The sequence below is a fragment of the Lolium rigidum genome, chromosome 7 (genome assembly GCF_022539505.1).
Source record: "Lolium rigidum isolate FL_2022 chromosome 7, APGP_CSIRO_Lrig_0.1, whole genome shotgun sequence".
NCBI lineage: Eukaryota > Viridiplantae > Streptophyta > Magnoliopsida > Poales > Poaceae > Lolium > Lolium rigidum.
Genome location: NC_061514.1, coordinates 332,391,506 through 332,414,725, shown reverse-complemented (window position 1 = coordinate 332,414,725; position 23,220 = coordinate 332,391,506). Strand labels below are relative to the sequence as shown.

General features: G+C 44.5%; 1 protein-coding gene and 1 long non-coding RNA gene across 9 annotated transcripts; one reads left to right on the top strand and one right to left on the bottom strand.

Annotated features, from left to right (window-relative positions):
• Window positions 1–5,184: 5,184 nt before the first annotated feature.
• Window positions 5,185–6,099, top strand: LOC124679371 (momilactone A synthase-like). The gene has a single exon (XM_047215144.1). It carries the CDS (start codon window positions 5,185–5,187, stop codon window positions 6,097–6,099), a length of 915 nt encoding a protein of 304 aa, XP_047071100.1.
• Window positions 6,100–11,335: 5,236 nt separating this feature from the next.
• On the bottom strand, window positions 11,336–19,606 carry LOC124676104. 8 transcript variants are annotated; one of them, XR_006993513.1, is made up of 10 exons: window positions 19,540–19,606; window positions 16,926–16,970; window positions 16,693–16,861; window positions 16,244–16,475; window positions 15,524–15,635; window positions 15,223–15,375; window positions 14,902–15,072; window positions 12,452–12,517; window positions 12,009–12,206; window positions 11,336–11,881 (listed from the first exon to the last, which is right to left on the bottom strand). It is a non-coding gene; the product is annotated as an uncharacterized LOC124676104 (long non-coding RNA). The 8 variants fall into 8 exon arrangements; XR_006993512.1 differs by lacking the exon at window positions 19,540–19,606 and adding an exon at window positions 13,440–13,531 and having other exon boundaries at window positions 16,926–17,051; XR_006993518.1 differs by lacking the exons at window positions 12,452–12,517; window positions 19,540–19,606 and adding an exon at window positions 13,440–13,531 and having other exon boundaries at window positions 16,926–17,051.
• Between the last annotated feature and the right edge of the window lie 3,614 nt (window positions 19,607–23,220).

Below are 23,220 nucleotides of genomic sequence, written 5' to 3'. Positions count from 1 at the left end.
TGTTGAGATCCATGATCAAGAAGAACCCGAAGGAGTGGGAAGAGTGTTTGCCGCATGTGGAGTTTGCTTACAACAGGGCGGTGCATTCTACCACGGAGCTATGTCCTTTTGAGGTGGTGTATGGTTTCAAACCCATTACTCCACTTGACTTGTTGCCTTTGCCTATACATGAGAGAGTTAATATGGAGGCATCCAAGAGGGCAGATTTTGTGAAGAAGATTCATGTGAAGACTAAAGAGTTGATTGAAAAGAAAGGCAAGAGCAATGCTGCAAGGATGAATAGAAAGCGCAAGGAGATGTTGTTCAAGCCTGGTGATTTGGTCTGGGTACATTTTCGCAAGGATAGGTTCCCGAAGCTAAGGAAGTCTAAGTTGAAGCCTCGTGGTGATGGTCCTTACAAAGTGCTTGCCAAGATCAATGATAATGCATACTCGATAGATCTTCCAGAGGATGAGTTTGGTGCCAGTAATTCTTTCAATGTTGTTGATTTGACACCATATGACGGAGAAGACCTTGGAGCGTCGGGGTCGACGCCTTTTGAAGGGGGGGAGATGATGAGGACATCCCTACCTCACTACTACCTCCGTCATTACCAACTGAAGATGAACCTGCTGTGAAGCTCAAGTCCAATGAAGTCAGGATTGGACCAATGACACGAGCTCGTGCGAAGCTACTTAAACAACAGGTGAACTTGTTCCTAAACGATACTTTAATTGATGAGAGCTTTATACTACCTAAGTCCCATTACTTATGTATTATCAGGTATGAAGAGGAGACAAGCATCGCACGAGGAGAGGAGCAGCTGGACGTGAAGATGGACGTGAAGCTGGACATGGAGCTGGACATGAAGATATCTCATGGACGCGCGAGGGAGGAGCGGGAGGCATGCGCGAGAGGAGACGAAGAAATCCAGGCCGGTCCAGCGCCCGGTCAGACCGGCCGCCACGCCGGGCCGCCCGGTCCCTGGCCCGGTCGACCGGCCGCCAACCGGAGGAAGCCCCTCGTACCGGACGAAAACCGGAAACCTCGCAGATTTCCGGTTGCCGAACGGTTGACCGGACCACAGACCGGACCGGCCGGTCCACAGCCCGGTCGTCCGGATTCCAGACCGGACCGGTCCCGATCTGTCTCGACCGGATCTATTCCGGGTCGGTTATTTTCGTACATTTTGGACTCTGAGGTCGTCCCGCACGCCTATATAAGTCCCTGGGACGCCCCACAAGTTGCTTTAGACCACGTTTAAGATAAACCCTAGTTCTTAGTTGTTTGCTCTGCAAAACTATTGAATTCCCTACACCATATTGCTTGGATATTGTGTAGATCCTGTTTAAGTCTTGTGTGATCTGCTGTTCCATTGGGAATTAGACGGTTGCAACTTACCGCTTCGTGGTCGGCGGCTACGTGCGCAAGTGTGTGGAGTTGCGAATATCTTGCAGGGTTGAGAGCTGTTGCATCTGGCGACAGGGACCAATCGAGAGATCTCGTTGCGTCATACAAGTTATCATCCACTACATCGTCGTGTTTCTCCGTTGCCATCACCCCGTGATCATCATCACCACCGTAGCTTACTGAGAAGATCGGGCCACCCCTTATCACCTTGCGCCATCGACATGCATCAGAAAACAAGGGCCAAATTTTTCTAAACGTGGCAATCTAGATGAATTTTCTCTGCAGGAGTTATTATTGTCACAAATGCATAACTAGATAGTAAAAAAGTTAAATTCATTTAAAGATTTTTGATGAATTTGCACTTTCACCATGTTGTGGTTACTTGGTTTCCCCTATAATGTGTGTCCACAAAACAAGCAAAAAAAAAGTACAGATCCAATTTATCTTAAATTCTTAATCGAACATACCTTGATCCGGTTTGCAAAACCCAAACGTTCTGGATCAAATCCATTGTCCCAGAAGAGTACACTTTCACAGTATCATATTTGTTATATGAAAGGAATGGGAAAGCATGGTGTAAAATGAAGAGTGACTTATATTATCTGATTCTGATCGCTGTGCATTATTTTCAGGGCGAGGCTGCGCACTTCATCTATCTTATTCTGATCGCTGTGAAGTTGTTGAGATTGTAGCCGTACTTACAAAGTAAATTTAGAGCATCTCCAACAGGCGCGCTATATCGCGGCGCGCTAAAACTAAGAATCCGCGCGAGGTAAACAGATAGCGCGTGCTGTGCCGTTTTTTCCTCCGCCGGACGCGCTATTATACAGCCCGTAATTCATTCGCATGTACTTTCATGTTAAACTTCTTCACTTAATCAATAGATTGGGGCTATGATGCCGGGAGAGTAATCCCTTGTAATTCATTCGCATGTACTTTCATGTTAAACTTCTTCACTTAATCAATAGATTGGGGCAAAGCTTTTGCCCCCGTTTAAAAAAAAAAAAATTATACAGCCCGTGCGCGCGCAGGAAAAATGGTCCTCCGCCAGGCGCGGCAAAATACAGCGCGCGCGGGCGCGGAAAACAGATTTCTAGACTATTTTGCATTCACAAAGATCAAATAAACAAACATAAATTGCATTCATAATTCATGAAACAAATGATACAAAGTGCAACAACATCACATTGTTCAACAAGGACACACAAAATGACGTAGTTCAACAATGACACACGACATATGGTTCAAATGGACAAAGTGGAACAATGCATATCACAAATGCATATCACACTTCCGTATTTTCCAAGTCAACACCTTCTTCTTCCTCCTCGTCATCTTGGGTTGAAGGAGGAATAGTAGTATTCATGGAAGACACGAAGCCACCCGGTGGTGCTCCCATACTCCCATACACACCACTCACGGAGCCTCCCATGGTCCCTCCAAACACTCCTCCATAGCTTGGTCCTCCAATGCCGGCCATGCCTCCATAGCCTCCCATGCCGGCCATGCCTCCCATGCCGGCCATGCCTCCAATGCCGGCCATGCCTCCCATGGTGGGCATGGGCATGCTTCCCATGCCGGCCATGCCTCCCATGGTGGGCATGGGCATGCTTCCCATGCCGGCCATGCCTCCCATGCCTCCTCCAAACGTCGGCATGCCTCCTCCAAACATGCCTCCTCCAAACATGCCGGTAGTGGAAGTGTTCAAGTTGGCTACCAACACTCTCTTTTTGGCCAACACTTCATCGCGAAGAAGGTTGATGTACTCATTTTGCCTCTCATCCATATGGGAAGTATCCATCAAGAAAAGCTTCCTCTCCTCCTCCGCTAGGCGTGCATACTCCTCGGAGGCTTGCCTCTTCTCCTCCAAAGCCAACTTCCTCTCCTCGTTGGCGGCAATCCTCTCCTCCAAAGCGGCTCTCCTAGCTTCAATAGCATCCATAGCCTCTTTCTCCAAGTTTCGTTGCATCTTTCTATCTTCATTTGCTTGCAACCTTGCATTTGCAATCCTCTCCATAGCCATGGCAATGTCATCATCTCCGGCCTTCCTTCCCTTCATTTCCTTGGCGGTCTTCCTACCATGCACATTCCTCCGCCCATTGTTGACGGAGTGAGGAGTGGAGCTTCTCTTCTTCCCTTCATCACTTGAATCATCATCATCGATGATTGTTGCATCACCGGTAGCATTGGCCGCCATAGTTGCCGCATCCAACTTGCCGCGCGTCTTCCACTTCTCTTCATTCCCTAGCACTTCATAGCAATGATGCAAGGTGAATGGCTTGCCAAGAATCTTGTTGCCTTTCTTGTTCTTCTTTCCCACATCCCTAAACATCCCTAAACAATGCCTTTCTTGTTGCCTTTCTTGTCCTCCGCTATGGTGTAGTTGGCGGCCCGACCGGGATGGCGAGGTTCAATCAACCCTTCTCCTTCCTCATCTACATCCTCATATTCCTCCTCCCCATCGGCGGCTTCATCGTCATGCAAGAACGAGGATCCAACATTCATTGCCTCCATGAATGCCGCATCATCCACTCTACATTGCAATGAAATTCATTACCATCGGCTAGGTATGCATCTAAACCACAATTCAACAAGAAAGTAGTGTTTTTTACCTCTTGGGCATTTCACCATCCACCATATGTGCGCCCGCGCGGTTGCCGGACGGAGGCGTCGGCTGGGTCGGCGGAGGAGGAGGAGGAGGCGTCGGCTGGGTCGGCGGCGGAGGAGGAGGCTGTCGGCGGGGGACGGACGCCTTCGCTTTCTTCGGTGCCGTGACGGCGGCGGGGCCGATGTGAGGCCGTTTGGTCGACGGCGCCTTCCCCCTCCTCGGCGCGGGCCGCGCGTTGCCGGCGCCCTGCGCGGCCATCTGCGCCGCGGCGCGCCGCTGCGTGCGGCGCCCGCGCGGCGGGACGAAGAGCGCCCGCGCGCAGCCGTTGGGTTCCCGGCGCGGCGCCGCCGCTAGGGTTTGGCGGTGGCGCGGCGGAAGTGGCGGCGGCGGAGGGTGTGACAGAGTAGGGAGGGGTCGGCGGGTTGCCGGCGGGGTCGTCCATCGTCGGGATCGCCGGCGGCGCGCGGAGACGACGGATTGGGCTCGGGGAGCGACGCGGAGGAGGAAGTTTCAGCGCGGGGGATTTTTCGCGCTTGGACGAGCGATGCCGCGCGCTGTAGCCGACGCGCCAGATATGCCGCTCCGGATTGTGCAAAACGCCGCGCGCCCTAAAAATTTTACAGCGCCGCGCCATTTATCACGCCTGCTGGAGCGCCACATTCTGTTCCGCGCGCGCTATATCGGACGTTTTTATGCCGCGCGACCTATATAGCGCGTCTGTTAGAGATGCTCTTAGTATTCACGCGATATTAGCCGTACGTACGCATCGCGCGAGGCTATTCTTGGCGGGTCGCGAGATATGGACAAGATAATACAGTAGTACGAGTAGTACTATAGATATTCTCTGACGCAGATCGAGATAATGTTTTCTTCTATGTATACTGTACTTTTTTTTGGATGAAGCAGATGGACACAGTTTTCTGACGCAAGGGAGGCGAACGGCCGGTTGGTGGGTGGAACCAAACACGCGCCGCGCGAGCTGAATATTTTGCTCTTGCTTCGGTGCCCGATCATGCTTAGACAGCGACACAGCGTGATGCCAGCGAATGCAAGTCAGCGCGTCCCGGTTGCGGCATCGCCGGAGAGGCCTCGTCGGCTTGTTAAATAACGGCTGCTCTGTAGTCACACGGTCACACCCCCGCTTCACACTTCACAGATCGTCCTCAGGAGGTCAGTCAACCGGCGAGATGTTCCGAGCCATGAAGATCGTCCTCAGGGGTAAGAACTTTACTGGGCTGACGATGCCGCGCGTCTTCACCGGTAACCGTGGCTACTCCACGGCCCCGAGCACCCAGCGGCTGGCCGGGAAGGTGGCTGTGATCACCGGTGGAGCCAGCGGCATCGGCAAGGCCACCGCCGAGGAGTTCGTCAAAAACGGCGCCAAGGTCGTCCTCGCCGACGTCCAGGACGACCTTGGTCACGCCCTGGCGGCCGAGCTCGGCGCCGACTCGGCATCCTACACCCGCTGCGACGTCACCGACGAGGCGCAGGTCGCCGCGGCCGTGGACCTCGCCGTGTCCCGCCACGGCAAGCTGGACATCATGTTCAACAACGCCGGCATCCTGGGCTCCCTGGCGCGGCCCCCGCTCGCCTCCCTCGACCTCGCCGACTTCGACGCCGTCATGGCGATCAACGCCCGGGGCGTCATGGCCGGGGTGAAGCACGCGACGCGCGTCATGGCGCCGCGCCGCACAGGCAGCATCATCTGCACCGCCAGCATCGCGGGCGTGCTGGGCCAGCTCACGCCGCACCCGTACAGCGTCTCCAAGTTCGCGGTGGTCGGGATCGTGCGCTCCGTGGCGGGGGAGGTGGCGCGCTCTGGCGTGCGCGTCAACGCCATCTCGCCCAACTACATCCTCACGCCGCTGGTGGAGCGCATCCTGGAGGCGTGGTACCCCAAGGAGGGCAAGGAGGAGCACCGCCGGATCGTGGAGCGCGACATCAACGAGATGGAAGGGGTGGTGCTGGAGGTGGAGGACGTCGCCAGGGCGGCGCTCTATCTGGCGTCCGACGACTCCAAGTACGTCAACGGCCACAACCTCGTCGTCGACGGAGGCTTCACCGTGGGGAAGGCACCCAACATGCCGGCGCCGGCGCAGTGAAGGACACGACCATGCGGAAGTGCAGCGACGCATGGGGGCAGCCTGGTCGGGGGCGAGGGCAGGCCACGGCGTAGAGTTTGGATTTAATTTGGCGTGCTTTCGTAGGTACAATGCGTCAATATACAGTTAATAATATTCAGAGTTCATGAATTTCAGTTCGAAAACTACTGACCAAGAAGAGCTTCGATCCACGGGATTTTATCTTGCCGAGAGGCGAGAGCAGATGTTCCAGTCGGTACATTTGGAGTAAACTATCTCAGAAATTGATTGAAAACATGGTAGGATAGATTTACTTTTGCAGAGATGATTTGGAACCTTCACATCTTTCTTCATACCGGATTCATCGTCAATCACATTATTACACTGAGAGATGAGCTCAAGGAATGAACCGATAGTAGCGTAACCAACTTAAAATAAAAGCAATATTTACGAAAGTCATCGAACTAATCGCGGATCGAACATGAAACGGGTTCGTTTAGGTAGGACAAGTAGTGCTGAGGTTGTATGAAAAAACAAAAAACCGCCCGTCCTATCTAGACTGCCCACCATGCGTCAAGATGTGTGCGGGTCACCGTACATTTTCTACGGACACGTTTGGTAGCTTGTAGCCCACTTGACTCACATTCGGAGGCACGCAACTAGCTAGGTTATCTAGTATTTTAGCCTTTTTTGACATTGTTGTATGAACCGGTTTTTAAAATACCTTTGGGTCAGGTTTTTAAAATACCTTTGTACGATCAACAGGTGCCATAACAAAGAAGAATTTAGATATGTATGTCTGGTTTCACACATCCATGCATGACCTACCAACATGCTCTTTGTTCTACGGTTGGCTTACACATGAAAAGTGGCCTTGCCCAGTATGCAGGCATGCTATGACTTCCTTTTGGCTAACATAGGGAGGCAAGTATTCCTATTTTGACGAACATCAACACTTCCTTGCCCCGGATCATAATTTCGGAAGTGAGACAAATGGATACAAGAAAGGCGTTGATGTCCATGCTCCAAAACCACGTCCGACGTCTGACACCGAAATAAAGGGGTAGTTAGTAGCTCCTGGTCTAAATCCAATGGCATTGGCTTTGTGGGATATGGCGAGACACACCAGTGGACCCACATTCCATGCTTCCGAGTTTCTTTAAGCATCTTGAGCTTCCGCACTACATTTATCTAATGCACACTTAAAATAATATTGATGAGGCCCTTTGGAGCACAATCATGGACAATAAAAAGATGAAGGATAACATCAGGGCTATACTCGATCAACAACAATGGTGTGATAGGCCAAAGATGAACTTGCAACCTCTTGGAGTCAAAACGCCTAAAGTGGTATCACAGTGTACTGCTTTTCCTTTGCTGGTGGATACACAAGTAATTCTATGATGAGAGCGAACATGGAAATTTTTTGAGTAGGAGGGGGCTCAAGAGTTATGACTATCATTAGTGATTGAGCGGATAATGTCAATGATGATTTAAGGCAATGTCGACGAGGAGACTTGGCGAGTGCTACCGGAGTTGAGCTTTTTCTTCCGTCAGCTTTCTAGTAAGGAGTTAGATCATAAATTTGTTAACAAGATACATGCATGAACAAGCACCTGAGTTGTTTTGCAAGCTAGAGATGTTCCTTCCACCAGGGTTCTTTAATCCGATTCAACATATGATCTTGCATCTTTCGTACGAGGAAAATAAAGGGTTGTAGTTTTCTTTTGGTTGACGAATGGAAGTATCTTGGACTTGGAAGCATTGCCGTCATGCCCATGATATCGAGGAAAAATTCGGAGATACGTGTCCATCACCAGGTGGTTTGCCTATTTTGGGTAAGTTTCTTTGACATTTCATCATTCAATAACTCCGAGGTTGACAATAGTTGCACTAATGACTTTGTACCTTTTTATCTATGTGAATGCTTTTAGGTGTACTTTACACCAACCAAGGGTCACCATGATACTTGCATCCTAGTGACTCACGAGGTTGCCAAGAAGCTTTTCGCGGACATGCACCACAAGGCACGTGTTAGTTACATCATCAATTGGTACACCGATCATCACAAGATTAACCTATCTAAGGATAAAGCCTGAAAGAAGCCATTGGGGGCGTGGCAGTAAATGCATGTAGTTAGTTGCATTTTCGTATTATTGACTAGGTTTCATTAATGTGTTTATTTTCTGTATGTGATGCCTCCTCAATGGTGCAGTTCCGACACGGAATGCTTCTCCGGGATGGTTGAGTGGTGGACCAACGTTGGCGAAACACGCAGATCCAGCACAGGACATCAATATGCTAGCTCATGTCTCCAAGAAACAAACATCATACAAAAAACTTAATAAACAGTCACTCCATCCGTTTAAGAAGCTCCAGTCTAGTATTTGACCTAACCTACTTCAAGCAACATCACAAAGAAAAGAATGTCCGGTTCCGGTGTCCAGCTCCACTTCGCACCTTCACATGGGGCAAGCCAACATGCTGCTCCGTCGCCGAGTGCCACCGGCTTAATCAGCGCACCTCCTTTGTCACCTGCACGATAACATACCAAAGAAAGTGACACCTCCACATAAGACAACTGTACATGCATAAGCAAAGATGGCAAACTGAAATAGCACGAAAGTAGCACTACTCTAACGTCAAGAAGAAAACGCTATAACATGTACACATAATTTTATAGCCACATCGGAGCTACATATCAGAGTAACCAGCTACATGTAAATGTCTATATCTAAAAGGGAAATCATATGAAATTCAATGGTCATATGGTACATTCAAAAGAAGCCAAGAGGGAATCCTGCTGCTTTTCATAACTTTGAATCTCTTCCAAGGTGTAAACAGATGGTTCTAATTGGTCACATCAAGTCAATAGGTTCTCCTAACGGTGGACGAGAAATACTTAGCAAATCAAGAACTAAGCTCAACTAGGATAGTTCCCCTCTGTCAAGTATTTAGTGTAAATGTCAACTAAAGGTTTTCCTTTATGGGAACATCTCAACACATCTCAACGTCTATTCAAGCACCCAAAGGATATGCAGTACGCTTCTACTGCATACAAAAGCAACAAGGAACGAGTACCAAACATACCATCTGAGTTGAGAGGAACAAATATATAGATTAGTATGTAGATGATGCCATGAATATAACCAAGGGACGGTAGCAAGCAGATGCAGAACTTCATCTTTTTTATGATATACAAAAGGAAGCTCAATAATAATGGTGGTATGCTACCAAGATATAACATGGTACTATCACTGTTGTTGCCCCAAAAAAATGCTTCATCAATATATTCCAGACATTTATAATGATCAACGCAAAGCATCTGAAGCAGCTCACGCTTCTAGTGGGGAATAAATCTCGCTGCCAAGATAAGTTGTGGTAAAAGATGCATCACTACAATGCATTCTGGTAATTTAGTACACGGTGGGTTAAGTTACGAGCTAAATCTTGTTCACAATTACAAACCAAAATCAACCATCAAAATGAAGAAACCTGTGGCCATGCATCATGTATTGATGTAACTATAACATATGTCAAAAGTTCGAACTACAAAGAGGGCACCCAACAGCCAGAACATCATATTATTTACAATAACAAGGGAATTGTGCCATATTTGTGGACTGGTATAATGCGATTTGACATTTGGTTTGAGGATTTATTTCTTCACCTCCTGTAGTCACAACTCCGGAGCAAGTTCAATGATGAACCATTTTAGATATAGGAGCTCACCATTCTACGGGAGGGTCTTAACACCATATTTGTGGACAAATATATATGGCTGTTTTTCTTGATGTATCTATCAAATTCGCTATCTTGATTATTTTTTTGGCCACAAATGTTTTTTCTCATCTATGTATAAGAGCTTTCTTTTTCCTTGTTAATATAATTTATTCACAGTTGAGCCAAAGGAAGCGGGAGAACTATTTGAGGGAAACCCGTACCATCTTGAAGAGTCGCCAACCTCAGGGTCACCAAATGTTGTCATCAGGTCAGGGTCCTGTAAAAAACAATTGTCAATTAGTTGTTTAAAGGAGGTTTCTCCATATTTGTAACACCTTACATCTGTACATTTTTCCACTTATATATAAAAAAAATCGACAAACGGTAGGGTTCTTTGCCCTACTGTGCAGTTGTAAAAAAAAGGAGGTTTCTCCACTATCAATGGGTTACAAGAAAGATAACAAAAGAAGATATGTTGTGGCCAAGCACATACATTCGGGATGAGGTTGAAGAAGAGACCCGTTCATCACCTCACGGCATGACCTCTGCATGTACATGGAGACTGGAAAACATAATAGTATCAGCACGTGCTCTTTAGGAAAGACTGAAAAAATATACTAGGCAGTAAAGTATTCCAACTCGATTTACACATTCAAAAAAATGAAATACACTAATAAGAAGATATGCAAATCGTGGTTAAACCAGAACAAAGAATGGAAGGGAAGATTCAATCACAAGATTTTCTCAATTATCAACCCATTCAAACTTGGAGTGCAGTGAACCAGAACAAAGAATGGAAGACACAATTCAATCACTAGATTTTCTCAACTATCAACACATTCATTCACATGCCTATGTCAGGGACCAATTTTCTAAGAGAAAATGGATGATACGTGATCACGTCAAACTAAGTGTAAAAGTAAACAAGTAGGCAATAGATGATGGAGTTAGTTCAGTCTTGTACATAGGTACTGGATGAAGAAAAAACAAAATTGAGACTAAATGCCAATAGATGATGGAGAGGTACTGGATGAAGAAAAAACAAAATTGAGACTAAATGCCAATAGGTTGAAGACAATGGAGCACACTTGAGCTTATCAGACCAAGTATAAAATTAAACAAGTATTGCTTACATGCGGCGGCTACAGGTAGGCAGGTCCCAAATGAAGATAGCTAGCTAGAGAGGTCCCAGATGAAGACAAAATATTATGGATGCACCAAATGCGTCATAGGCCATCGGGTGCACAAGGTACTTGTTCAAAGATGTCGTCCCCTCACTTATTTGAATTGCACTTTACTGAATCTAACCGACCCTTTTACAGGGCCCTCATACAAGTTGGATATACTAAGATTGTGGACTGATGGCTGATGACTGAAGAGAGGTTTTATTAAGATCAACACAAATAGGTAGAAAATTGAGCTCCATGTAACTACAAATAAAACCAACACTAGACTCTATGTGTTCATCATCACAAAATAAAAAAAAAGATGATTTATCTGATTATCGAAGCAAAAGAATATACCATGTCTCATCGCATATCAGGAACCTAAAGGGCAAACAGTAATTTTTGGTTATATTCTTAATTGTTTGACACAAGCAAATGATGCATCTAGAAAAAGTATGCATCAACTAGAAAAATGTAATTTCAAAAGGAGTCTTTAATACAAAATAGAACTTACATCTCCGAGCAAGAGTCAAATAGAACATACCAAATGTAGACATCGGGACCGGGAGCTCCTCCAGATCCACGCATACCACCAGCCATTCCCGAGGCATACCACCATCCATCCATTCCTCCAGCGAAGCCAGGCATTCCACTTGGCGTGCCTCCTGAGAAGACCCTAGAAGATGCATTTCTAGGTGAGCAGCTTGACACCTGCTCCTTCTTGGCATTCTTATAATCGCACTGTTGAAAGTAAATAACATGAATTTAGATCTGACCATGAAAAACAGTATGCCTAGAATGCTCCTAACAGGGGTCGGAATTTTGGTACGAAAATTACCTCTGCCTCGAGATGCCAATGAAGATGGTCACGCTCAAATTTCTTATCTTCGGTCTACCGAAACCTTTCATACTTCCTGCGGCACCCAAATCACTAGTTCACTATATTTACCATCACTGGACATTTCACGCATACTAGTTGAGTTTATCAATCTGCCATGCTAAAATGAAGTAAAAATATGGTGGATTTAAGGATTCCATTACCAACTTTTTCAGTTACTCATAGCAATTGCTCGGGGACGTGGTAGTCACAAGATGCCAGCAGCAGCTCCAGGTGGACCGGGGCTCACCAGCGGAGTTCTGTGGCTAAGACCAGAGTTGCTGCTTCTATACGTGATCATTTACATCTTGCAGCAGGTTCACTTGGCCTTGAGCACCCAACACACCCTTGACGCCAACAACCTGAAATAGAAAGAGGCCAGATAAGGGAAAAATATTTGGATCATGCACTACTAATCATTGGATGTACAAGCAAATATTTGGATGATGCACTACTAATCAGAAATTTTAAAATCATCTCTAGTGCTAGGGTAAGGATAATGTCCATTAGCCTCTAGTGATCCGAAATGGTCAACCTGACAAGTTTTCAAAATCCAACGCAATTCACTAGTAGAAGGAGAATAGTTCAACTCATGTTTAGAACTCACAATTAACAAGTACATGGGACAAATGCAAACATTCAGAAAGTGTTCCATGTCCAAGTCTTCCTTTACCTAATGTGAAAGAGAAACGAGTCACTTTAGTGTAACCGACAAAAATGGACTTCTGGCCAAATAAGATTAGAAGTGAGCCCTCCAGTTTCCTTCTCAAGCAACCCCAAATAGCAAATGTGGAGGGAGAAACAGTAACCAATAATGCCAAAGGCCAAACTAAATTATCTTACGACCAAGCAGAGAAAAAATTCTAACCAAAGTAGAAGTGTCAAACCATCATCAAAAGTATAACTGATAAAAAATGGACCTAAGGACAAAAAGAATTAGAAGCGGAGGCGCTCAGTTTAGCAATTTTGTATGGAAATATCACTGTTGTACAACACATACACAGGAGGAAGCACGGAACAATACTAATATAAGGAGAGAAGACTATACAGTAAACTCATAAGGGCGAACAACAAAACTTTCAAAGAAAGATTTCGCTCATCCAAACAAACCTATGATAAACAAGTCTGAACAGATGCACATCAGAAGAGAAAATGGTGTTTCCTAAGATCTCCATAGGCCACAAGGTGAAACACATGACAACAATGTAGTGAAAATCTAAAAACATGATTGTCTAAAGCATGATAGCACATATCAGTTTCTAAAGATGATAGGAAGATCCACTTGATTATTTACTTTTCTGGTTCATTGATATGTTTTCATACGGGGACTACGGAACAGCAAGGGAATACAACCTATTTTGCAGCAGATGTTTTCATATGGGGAGTATTTTAGATAATAGACATTATCCCAGCGATCTGTGCATACAAATTTTCAACTAACATCTGTGTTCGGATCACAACAGAACTGTAATGCAAACAACTCTAACTCGAATTGGTGGCGAACAATGCAAACAAGATACATAACCTATCTTGTATTTGTCTCAATACTCAATAAGTGGAAAAAAGCATATGCATGTGTAGTAGCAACAAATTACCTACATAATTCAGACGTTGGATTATATGCTTCTCGTTTGCTACTTGGCCTAGTATAAAAGTATATTCGGCCGTCCATGTTCCATATAAATAGCTGGAGAAATCAGGTAACACCGATCAAAGATACACATTATGGGAGAAGAGCAAATAGACAAGATATCACTGGTCAAGTAAAATAAATCAATCATTAGTTCACTTTACCGAAATTACTTATACAACCACCGATTTTGTAAGTAGTAATATAAACAGAGGACATCAATCACTTTATTTACTATCATCAGGCACTTCACGCATACAAGTTGAGTGTATCAAACCACTGTGATGACACGGAGTTAAAATATGGTGTGGATTTAATAAGGATTACATTACCAATCTTTTTCAATTACTCATAGCATTTTCTTGGGGATGAGGTCGTATTTATACGTCAACAGATCCAGGTGTACCGGGGTTCACCATCAGGGATTTGTAGCCAAGGCCGAGACCGCATTTGTTGTTGTAAGTGATCATTTGCCTCTTGCAGTAGGTCCTCTTGGCACCAAGAGCATGAAATAGAAAGAGGCATGATAAGGGGAAAATTTATCTCCACCTCAAATAGCATCGATCCCTAGGTAATGCTTTATACTTCAACCAGGACAATATAATTGATATTTCAGCTAAGGAGCATGTAAAGTTTAACATAACTAACACAGAAAATCACCACCTCGAATAACATCGATCCCCAGGGAACAGGGAACGCTTAATACATCAACCATGCATAAATATGGTGGAAAATATAGCTCAGTAATTTAAGATTGACCACATCAATAGTTTCACACATCATGCTTCCATACAAAAATATAAAGTATGCATCTAACCAGTTATCAACTCGCTAATACACCAGCATTACTGGCTCTCCATTAGTTGGTTTTGTGACCAATAAAAAGCAAGAGAAAACAAGATGGAAATATCACTTCTTGGGCTACTCTTTACAATCAAGTCCTGTGTCACTTGAGCTACTAGTATATAACATGACAAACAAGAAATATATCTATGGGTTGTTTCAGAGAGACGAAACCACATTATGATTACCAGTGGCGTGCAACTAGCTAGACAAGCAACCATAAAGAAGAAACGAGATGATTCTGTCTTAACAAGTAATTTTTAAATCACATAATAGCAGGATCATTTGTAGATTTTCTTATTTGTTTGTGTGTTGCACATGTATTGCCATTATTAAAAAGGCTTGAAAGTTATTTTTGGATAGATAGCACGGTTGTATTAGGTTTTTTACAATAAAATTTGTAATAGATTAGTTAATCCCCCTTTAGAATTGGCAGTCAAATTTCTCAATTGTTTGTGTGTGAGTATTAATACTTTTGCATGTGGTATTGTCTTATTGGCACCATTATTCAATAATATATATTGATTGTGTTTTCTCAAATGAAAAGTTGTTAGCACACAAGGAGGGGAGAAGAAGAATCACACCTATACCGTGCAACCAGGACAGAGGCGAAGCCGGAAGTAGGCAAAGCCGAGGGGCAAGTGACATCATGGACATGGTTCCACACTGAACTTCTCTAGCTTGGTTATTGGAAGGAGGATCTTCCAAAGGACATCGTGCATCTCCCAACAATGTAACCGTTAGAAATAGGTCTCCTAACAACAAAAGCATAACAATAATTAGAACTAGTACAAGGATCTAAAATAAAGTGGTTCCTGGCCATCCTTGATGTTTTCCATCAGCACACAGAGAGGAGGTCAAAGTTTTATGCCTCCAAAGTATGTTTCACGAACAAAGACCCATACCTAGGTTAATTCCGATGCTAATAGCCTTCCTTGCTGCCCTAATCTCAGCTTGGAGCACACCCTGAATATTGTCAAGTCCTCTCACACACGTTGAACAAAGCTTCTCTCCATCTTGATACCCAAAGACAGACCCCCGTCCACCAGAATTGTTGACTGCATGAAAAGAGGCAGCAATGTTGATCTTTACAACACAAAATAGCATGCTAATTAACTTGATGAACATAAAAAATACCAGCAAGAACTCTACAGATATAAAATTATGGGAAACTTAAAATAACATAGCACAATAGGTTCTCCTTACCATGACAAGTTCAATTTCCATGTGGCTCGGGTAATTTAACTATTTTGCTTTATCCCTTCCAAATGTCTGGGTACGGGTACCACGAATCAGTTTTTAAGATGTCTTCTATCACCTGAAATAGCACATAAATAGTTGGTTACTTACCTGGGAGGCAAACCCTCAAAAAATAAAGCTAACTACGAGACACACATGTAGAGAGGATGAAAGAAGGATTTCGGAGAGCAGCATTCCACCAACTCTATTATCACAACAGAGAATAGGCTAGGTAACACACTCTGGCCAATCCATGTCAAATGACATTCGAGTACTAAACAGATAGACATAAGTCAAAAGATATATGGATACTAGCTACAATTTTCAGTACAATACACTGCAGACATGACAAAAACAGCAAGAAATCAATATCTCAGTAGCATACAAGGAAGATAACTGATGCAGAAATGTGTTTGTTGGAATTACTTAAGAGCAGCAAGTGTAATGGCTCAATACATTCAGCATAACTCAAAAAAGTATTATGAGGAATCAATGATATCTAGTGACAAAGGTAGATCAGGTCATTACAAACCATGGTTAAAAAAGGCATTGCCAAGTGTACGCTTAGGCGTAAAACTAAGCGCATCGGTGGACAAACGATTTGTTTTGTACCAAAGTGGCCCATTAAGCGCTGAGCGTATAATTATATATGTAACTAATTGTCCAGCAAAGGAAGGGGCATTTCACCTGGTTTACGATTGAACTCCTAATTCTCGCAGACAGTCCAGGGCCCGAGGACAGCGGGGTTGGTGAGGGTCCAAGGGCTACGGCTTATCGGCTGGCAACATCAGCTCTACGTGGTCCATACGGTCGCGCTGCCGCCACCATGGATGCCAAAGACGAAACCTTTCTGTTCCTGAGCCTCTATAAGGCCGAAATTAATAGCAATCCCTTCATAGAAGATGCTTTGATAATATTGCTAGAACAGCAAATTAATTATAAGAATTGGTGTCTAAAACATAACCTTAGCACAGACAAGGAGTAAAATGGAAAGCTAGAGAGCGCTAGGATTTTCCTATACTTCATGAGTCCACTAATGTATGGAATCCTCTCCAACTAAAAAACACTGAAACTACCTATAGCATGCAGATAGGATTTGTCAAGCAAGTTAGAAGAAACATGACAAAAGTGAATACCTATGGGAGAATGGAAGCAATGTAGGTTGAAGCTGCAGGCCTGTAGGATGTTAATGCCATTACAACCAGTGGTAGGGGACAACTGACGCAAGACATCATGCATCAAATGTGAGTGGCTTGTAAATTGTAGATTGCCGTTGGTGTCCATTCTCCCGGCCGAACCATAGTCCTAGAAAGATGTTCAGGTTGTCAACAATCCATTTCTATAAGACAGAAGAGGAAGATGAATATACCTTTTGTAGTATATAAGGCCACCGGACTAGTTGATGACGAGAAGGCTGTAAATTGTTGTTGTCATAGTGACACAATAACGCGGAGTCGAGATACAAATAAATTTCTCGTATAAGTTGCAGAATAAAATATGATAAACCATTAAAATCTCAATACACGTAAGACAACAGTAGAACAAAACCATCCTTCTACAAATAGTTAAAAAAATTCATCAATTATCCAGAATGAACAACAAACAGATCACTTTGTAATTCTGAGAACAAGATAATACAGAAACTATGCATTAAAATGTGAACTCAATGCCTGAAACTGCATAGTTCCTTCCTCGTACTAAGGATCATAGGAGGTCACACATAGCACCGTTCTTTCCAGTACGCTCCCTTGCTACTACTAGTTAGTGTTTACGTGCAGCGCACGATCTTTCTCATACAAATTAACAACAATTTGGTCACACGTCACGTGACAAACCAGATCCCCATTGATTGTGCAATTATATTTGTCAATGTAAGTTCAACCAACATAAAACAATTATTTAATAACTTTGTTTTCTAAATTTCAAGACAAATGAGAAGCATTTTTATGCACCTTCTAAACAGTTTGTTTTATCCGCATATATTTCCACAACTTCTATAGGCATTCCATAACAACAGCCTAGTGCAAGTGGAAGCCAACGTTTGCTGGAGAAATGGTAGTAGCAGCGTACGATCTGGAGCAGAATCTATGGGCAGCTCCATTCCTTAGTCTAAAGCACTGACATATAAGAAGATTATGTACCTGATTATACATATGTACATGGAAGCTTGGTCCTAGCCTAAATCTAATCATGTAGAGCTAGAAAGGAAAAGATAAGAAAACAATATGAAGAACAAAAATGCATACCTACAATGAGGCTATGTGTTCTCTATCAAGTATTAAACTCAATACTCCATCATCAAATATGACACTGAACAACCAATAACGGGTAACAGAACTTCAATTCCAATTATCAGTAAAGAATTGATTGATTGAAGTTAAAAATATTTATTTATCTGAAGGAACGGAAGAAACCAATTTATAGAACTTTAAAGCTTTCAGTATTAGTCATCTTGGGAAACAACCTGTGTATTTATGTTCATGCAGAAGGAATTTTATATGGGCCATTTAAGATATAAGGAACACAAACAAGTTTTCCAATTATCAAAATTCATTGTTGCTTCCGATTCTCGATAGTAAGTTGTATTGGTTAGAAAAGGTGTGATTTTGTGAAAAAAGACATATGAGGAACTATTAGTAGGTACCCGTAAATTTCACAGCAACTAATTGTGAAAAAGACATAAGAGGACACTTGTCTGTAAGGGCTCTTCATAAATTTCACAGCAACATATAGTAGCAGTTCAAGTTACTTGTTTCTTGTTTCTTCTTTGAGTCCAGAATAGGCTTATCAGCACCAAATATCAAAAGAGTTAGAAAGCCTCTACCCTTTACTTGCTCATCAAGTACTACAAGATTCAGAAGCCACACAATATGTTTGAAAATGTACAAGGTTACCAGTCATGCAGGGACCAGGTTCCTTTTAGTATGACTACTCACCTGTATATGATTTCATCCATCTCAATAACATAACTAAGTAGCTATAGGAGAAGAACAATACGTTAAGATATCGACAGCTCGGGGGAGACGGGGACGTCTAGGCGAAGGACAATGCTGCGTTGGTTGCTAGCCAATTCAGGGAGGACGGCGACAACCGTGGGAGTCGAAGCACGAGCTGACAACAAGCCAGCTATCCCAAGGAGGCACCGGCGTCTACTCTAAATTGGGGCAAGTAGACTTGGCGTCGGACTAGCGGAGGGAGGCGGCGAAGTGGCGCTCTGATTGAGGATCCTGTAGCCTGGCCTACAATGTCTTCACAATTGGATAGAACATGTCCGCCGACAACAAGACACTAGTGTTAGCGAATTGCAACGGAGGAAGCTGAATCTCGTGTCGGTGATCAGCATCTTCGCCCGCATCGGCGAAGTGTGCGTCGGGTGGATGGTGGGGCGGTCAGCGACGGCTCAATGGCAGGGGCAGCAGGTCTAGGCCACAAGGGAGGATTTCAGGGACAGGGCTTTAATCACGCAGATTGGACGCATGCCTTTCCATTACGATGGGGAATTTTTCGTCTGCCGGACCGTGATCCACCAATGTTTATTGCTAACTGCACTCATGCATCCAATTAGGTTAATGCGGCCGGTTAGTTCTGATTATGTGGGTTAATTTGACGGTGCTAATAAGGCAGGGTACACTGAACAGGGTGTAGATGCATTGAAATGCACACCAATCCTCCATGTTCAGGAAACGTCCATTTAAATAGGCCATGGAGTAGCAAATATGTGCTCCTGACTAAGCATCTACGTCGAATAGATTTTTATCTGTTCAGGTACTTTCATAATCGTCAGTAATTATATTATATATTACATTGGTGCTCCAATTTATGCATCCAATATCCCGTTTTAACTAAAACAAGGTCTAGAAGAAGAAGTTCACAGGTTCCAATAGTAGAACACTAAAATTTGTGCCGATCGTATCGTTTTACAAGTAGCAACTGTCCTGCAACTTGGTTCAATGTACAAAAAGAGAGAATATGAGATGTCTCACCGTTCCCGTGGCCTTGTTGTTGGCGAGGACGGAGGCGGGCACTGTGAAAGGATTCATGGGGAGGAGGTTGCCCAGTGGCCACTGGGTGGATGGCAACTCCAAGCTGCATGTTGCAAAGAAGATGATTAACTCAGCAGCATAATAATAAATGGCACCAAAACCCAATACTAGAAAAATGTTGAAAAATTTAGAAATAGAGCACATTATACACAAAAATAGCTAGAACAGTGCAAGTTTATTTGCGAACACTTCACTATTTGACAAAAATAGACGGTTCAAGAAGACACTTAGATACATAACATACTATAATGTCTATAAATGTATAAATAGTTTACCATAGACAACTATCAAACCACAAAACACACCAGAGATCCTCCAAGTTGATGAAAATGTTATTCTGAGCATCAAGAAGTAAAATCTGCATATATGCCATCAAGTCCATGGTGTGACCAAAAAAAAGGACACATTTTAGTTTAAAAATCTACATTGTCATTTCGCACCAGGACTACAAACTTGGCCACTGCCATGAAAACCTATAATAAGAAAACACACAGAAGATAAAATGTCCCCTACTACAGTCTGCCCTGCCTATTAGTATCACGCAATTTTCAAGCATACAACAAAAGTAAGCGCAACAGTAAATCCATCACCGGACCTTGGCTCATCAACTAGGCCAGGGCGGGGTTGCAAGCAGGAGGGCACATGATGCAGTGGCAGTGCCGATACCAAGAGCATGGCTGTGGTCAGCACCCGCCGATGAGTTCTGTCTGCTCAATCTATTTGTCTCGCACCAACATAACACCCATACAACTGTTGCCACCGAACTCAAGGTTGGCGGTGGAGGCTGGCTTGGAGACGGGAATGCAGCCGGAGCCAGAGACATCCAGGATACCCAAATGCACTTGCGGACGGTGCAGGCTCCAATGACAGCGACGAGGGTCCCAGGGCTGCAGCTTGTTGGCCAGCTACATCTGATCAAAATAAGCATGGCCACGAGTATGATTGTAACATAAATAAAGATGTTCATGGTTGTGTCCAGTCCACCGAAAGGAAGAAAAACAAACAAGCAGACCTACTATGGGGCAGAGGTAATTTGCACACCTCCTGGCTCTCAGTACGGGCGGCGGAGAGGCATGAGCAGTAGGGTGTGTGGCGTGGCGTCAACGCTAGCGTAAGCGCCACTATGGTCGCCACCAGCCAACGAGCTGCTCCTGCTCAATCTTCTTGCAGCAAAATGTAAATATGGCTTAGCAATGTAATGTGCACCTCTGGATCACAGCAAAACAAGGCAACTTTTTCTTTGGTTACACAGTAGCTAGACACTTAGAAAAGAACTATTATATCTTGACTTGTGGCCGGCAAGATCGTGATCCATCATCAATCTCATCTAGTATTACACATCGCGGCCTGAAATCTAGCGTTTTTAGGCCTGGACAGTGAGAGGGGTTGCATGGGGACCTTACAGCGAAGACGGGTGGTGAGCTTGTGAGTCGGATGGATCGGAGACATGGATGAGGGCCTCCATCTCCCACGCCGGATTGAGCCTCGGCCACTGCTGCGTGTCCATGTCAGGGAGTCCATCCCAAGCCTGGGAGGCCAGGTCGCGCGTGGTGGCCGGAGAAGATGAGAATGCCGGCACGTGGCAGGTCGTCCCTCGTCTTTGATATCGGAGGCGAGCAGCAGGTCGGCTTCCATGTACCTGGATTGGACGACCGACGAGGAGGGCCATACTTGACATAGGAGGTAGGGGAGAAGGAGCAGAAGCCAAGCAGGGGAGCGCTAGGGTTTGCGCATGGGTGCGACTGGGGGTGCGGGAGTACGGCGGCTGTAGGGGAATCGACAAGGAGGCTGCGCATGGGTAGCTGGCGAGCAGCGAGGATGGGCTCTGGTGAGCGGCGAGGCTTAGTTGGGTGGCGGCGGCGGCGGCGGCGGCGGCGGCGAGATATAGCACTACTGGGAAGAAAATTCCAGAAAAATGAAAGAGAGGCGATCTAATTCGGCGGCGAGATATGATCAGTCAGCCTAATTTTAGCCGTCTAGGTAAACCGCCTCCACGATCCCAGGCACAAACAGCGCCATCAGTCAGCCCAATTTTACTCCTAAATATGCGAAACTTTAGCGGGCTGTGTACTCCTTAATTTCGTCATAACATTTTGGTTTGGCGCCACCTTGACATAACTAATCGCCGATATTTCTGCCCTCATATGCATATATCAATCGAACCCATCATGCTCATTTCGTCGGAACTCCGATCTGATCTAGGGAAAAAAGTGTTCGCGTTTGAATCTATCAATCCATCTAGCTAGGTTTATGCAAACGAGTAATGCAACTAGCTAGGTTTCTCATCTAAATGTAATCAAATTATCTAGCTGCCTTGTGTATACATGTAGCCATCTCCAAATTGAATAATTGGGCTTGGACCGCTTGGTGCCTCGGTCTTGATGCAAAAACGGTTTCATGGGTTTGCAGGTTTTAGCATAGTTCATTTTTATGCACTAAAATGAAAGTGCAGATTTTATCTGTGAAAGAAAAAACTACTCCCACTAACCGGTTTGAAAGGTTTCTGTTTTGCACACCCCTAGCAACCTCGTACGATGAGCATGACGGAGGCCGGAGACATCGCAGCTATGTGCAATGTGTGGGTATGATGCGGCATGTCGATGGAAACTCCATCAACATATGACAACACTTACCAATGGTGGCCCCTTAGGGAGCCCGCATGTTACACAATGCATGGCTAATATCCAGAACGACGCAATTACGTTGACATCCATAGTGCTGAGGCGGGCGGTGCTCCAACCAATAAATCGAGGAACGCCGGAGTTGATGGTATGCGACAAAGTATATATGAGCATGAGTGCAACATGGAGACTCCTACCACCTATGCGCCCTTGTATAAATAGAAGCACATTCGTCATGGAAATGAGGTCAAACCACTACACCAAATCGCCGTCTTAGACTCCATATATAGCCATGTGCCTTAGATCCAATTTGTAAACCTCATCGGGTGCATCTATAAGACCATCAAGTTCAACTTTTAAGTCATGTACAATCTTATGATCGTACAATAATAAAGTCTTACAGAAAACTCTTCATCATTATCGTCATGTCTTTGATCCAAATATGTAGATCCGAGCCCCTTGCTGAACAAATAAGCCCATCTCCGATCTCTAGAGTTAGATTTTGACTTTGGATAGTGCAAACAATTTTAATCAAATATATAGTGTAATATTAATTACGGTTTCATGTGTGGTAAATGAAATATTAGAGGACATATTTTCTTGAATAATGTATTTTAGTTAACTTTTGTATTAACGTGTGACACATATAACAATTAACATAGTGTTATTATTATAAGAACCAAACAATCATTTGTTATAGCCGGGTGGGGGTCGTCCGTGTTGGAAGTTCCCTCGCGATCAATTTCGCTACTGTTCTACAAGCATCATGGCTAGAGAAAACCTAGACATTCTTGGCCTTTGTCGTCGCGCCAATCATGCTTGTACCATTTATAATTACCATTATCATTCAGCCTGACCCATATGACTATATTATTGCCGCCTACAATTCTATTCCACTCACCAGCCCCAACCACCTTAAACGCCACCACCCGACACATGGAATGCTAGGTATCTTGGACCCTGTGTGAGGACACATAGAATGCTAGGTGATCTCGGACGC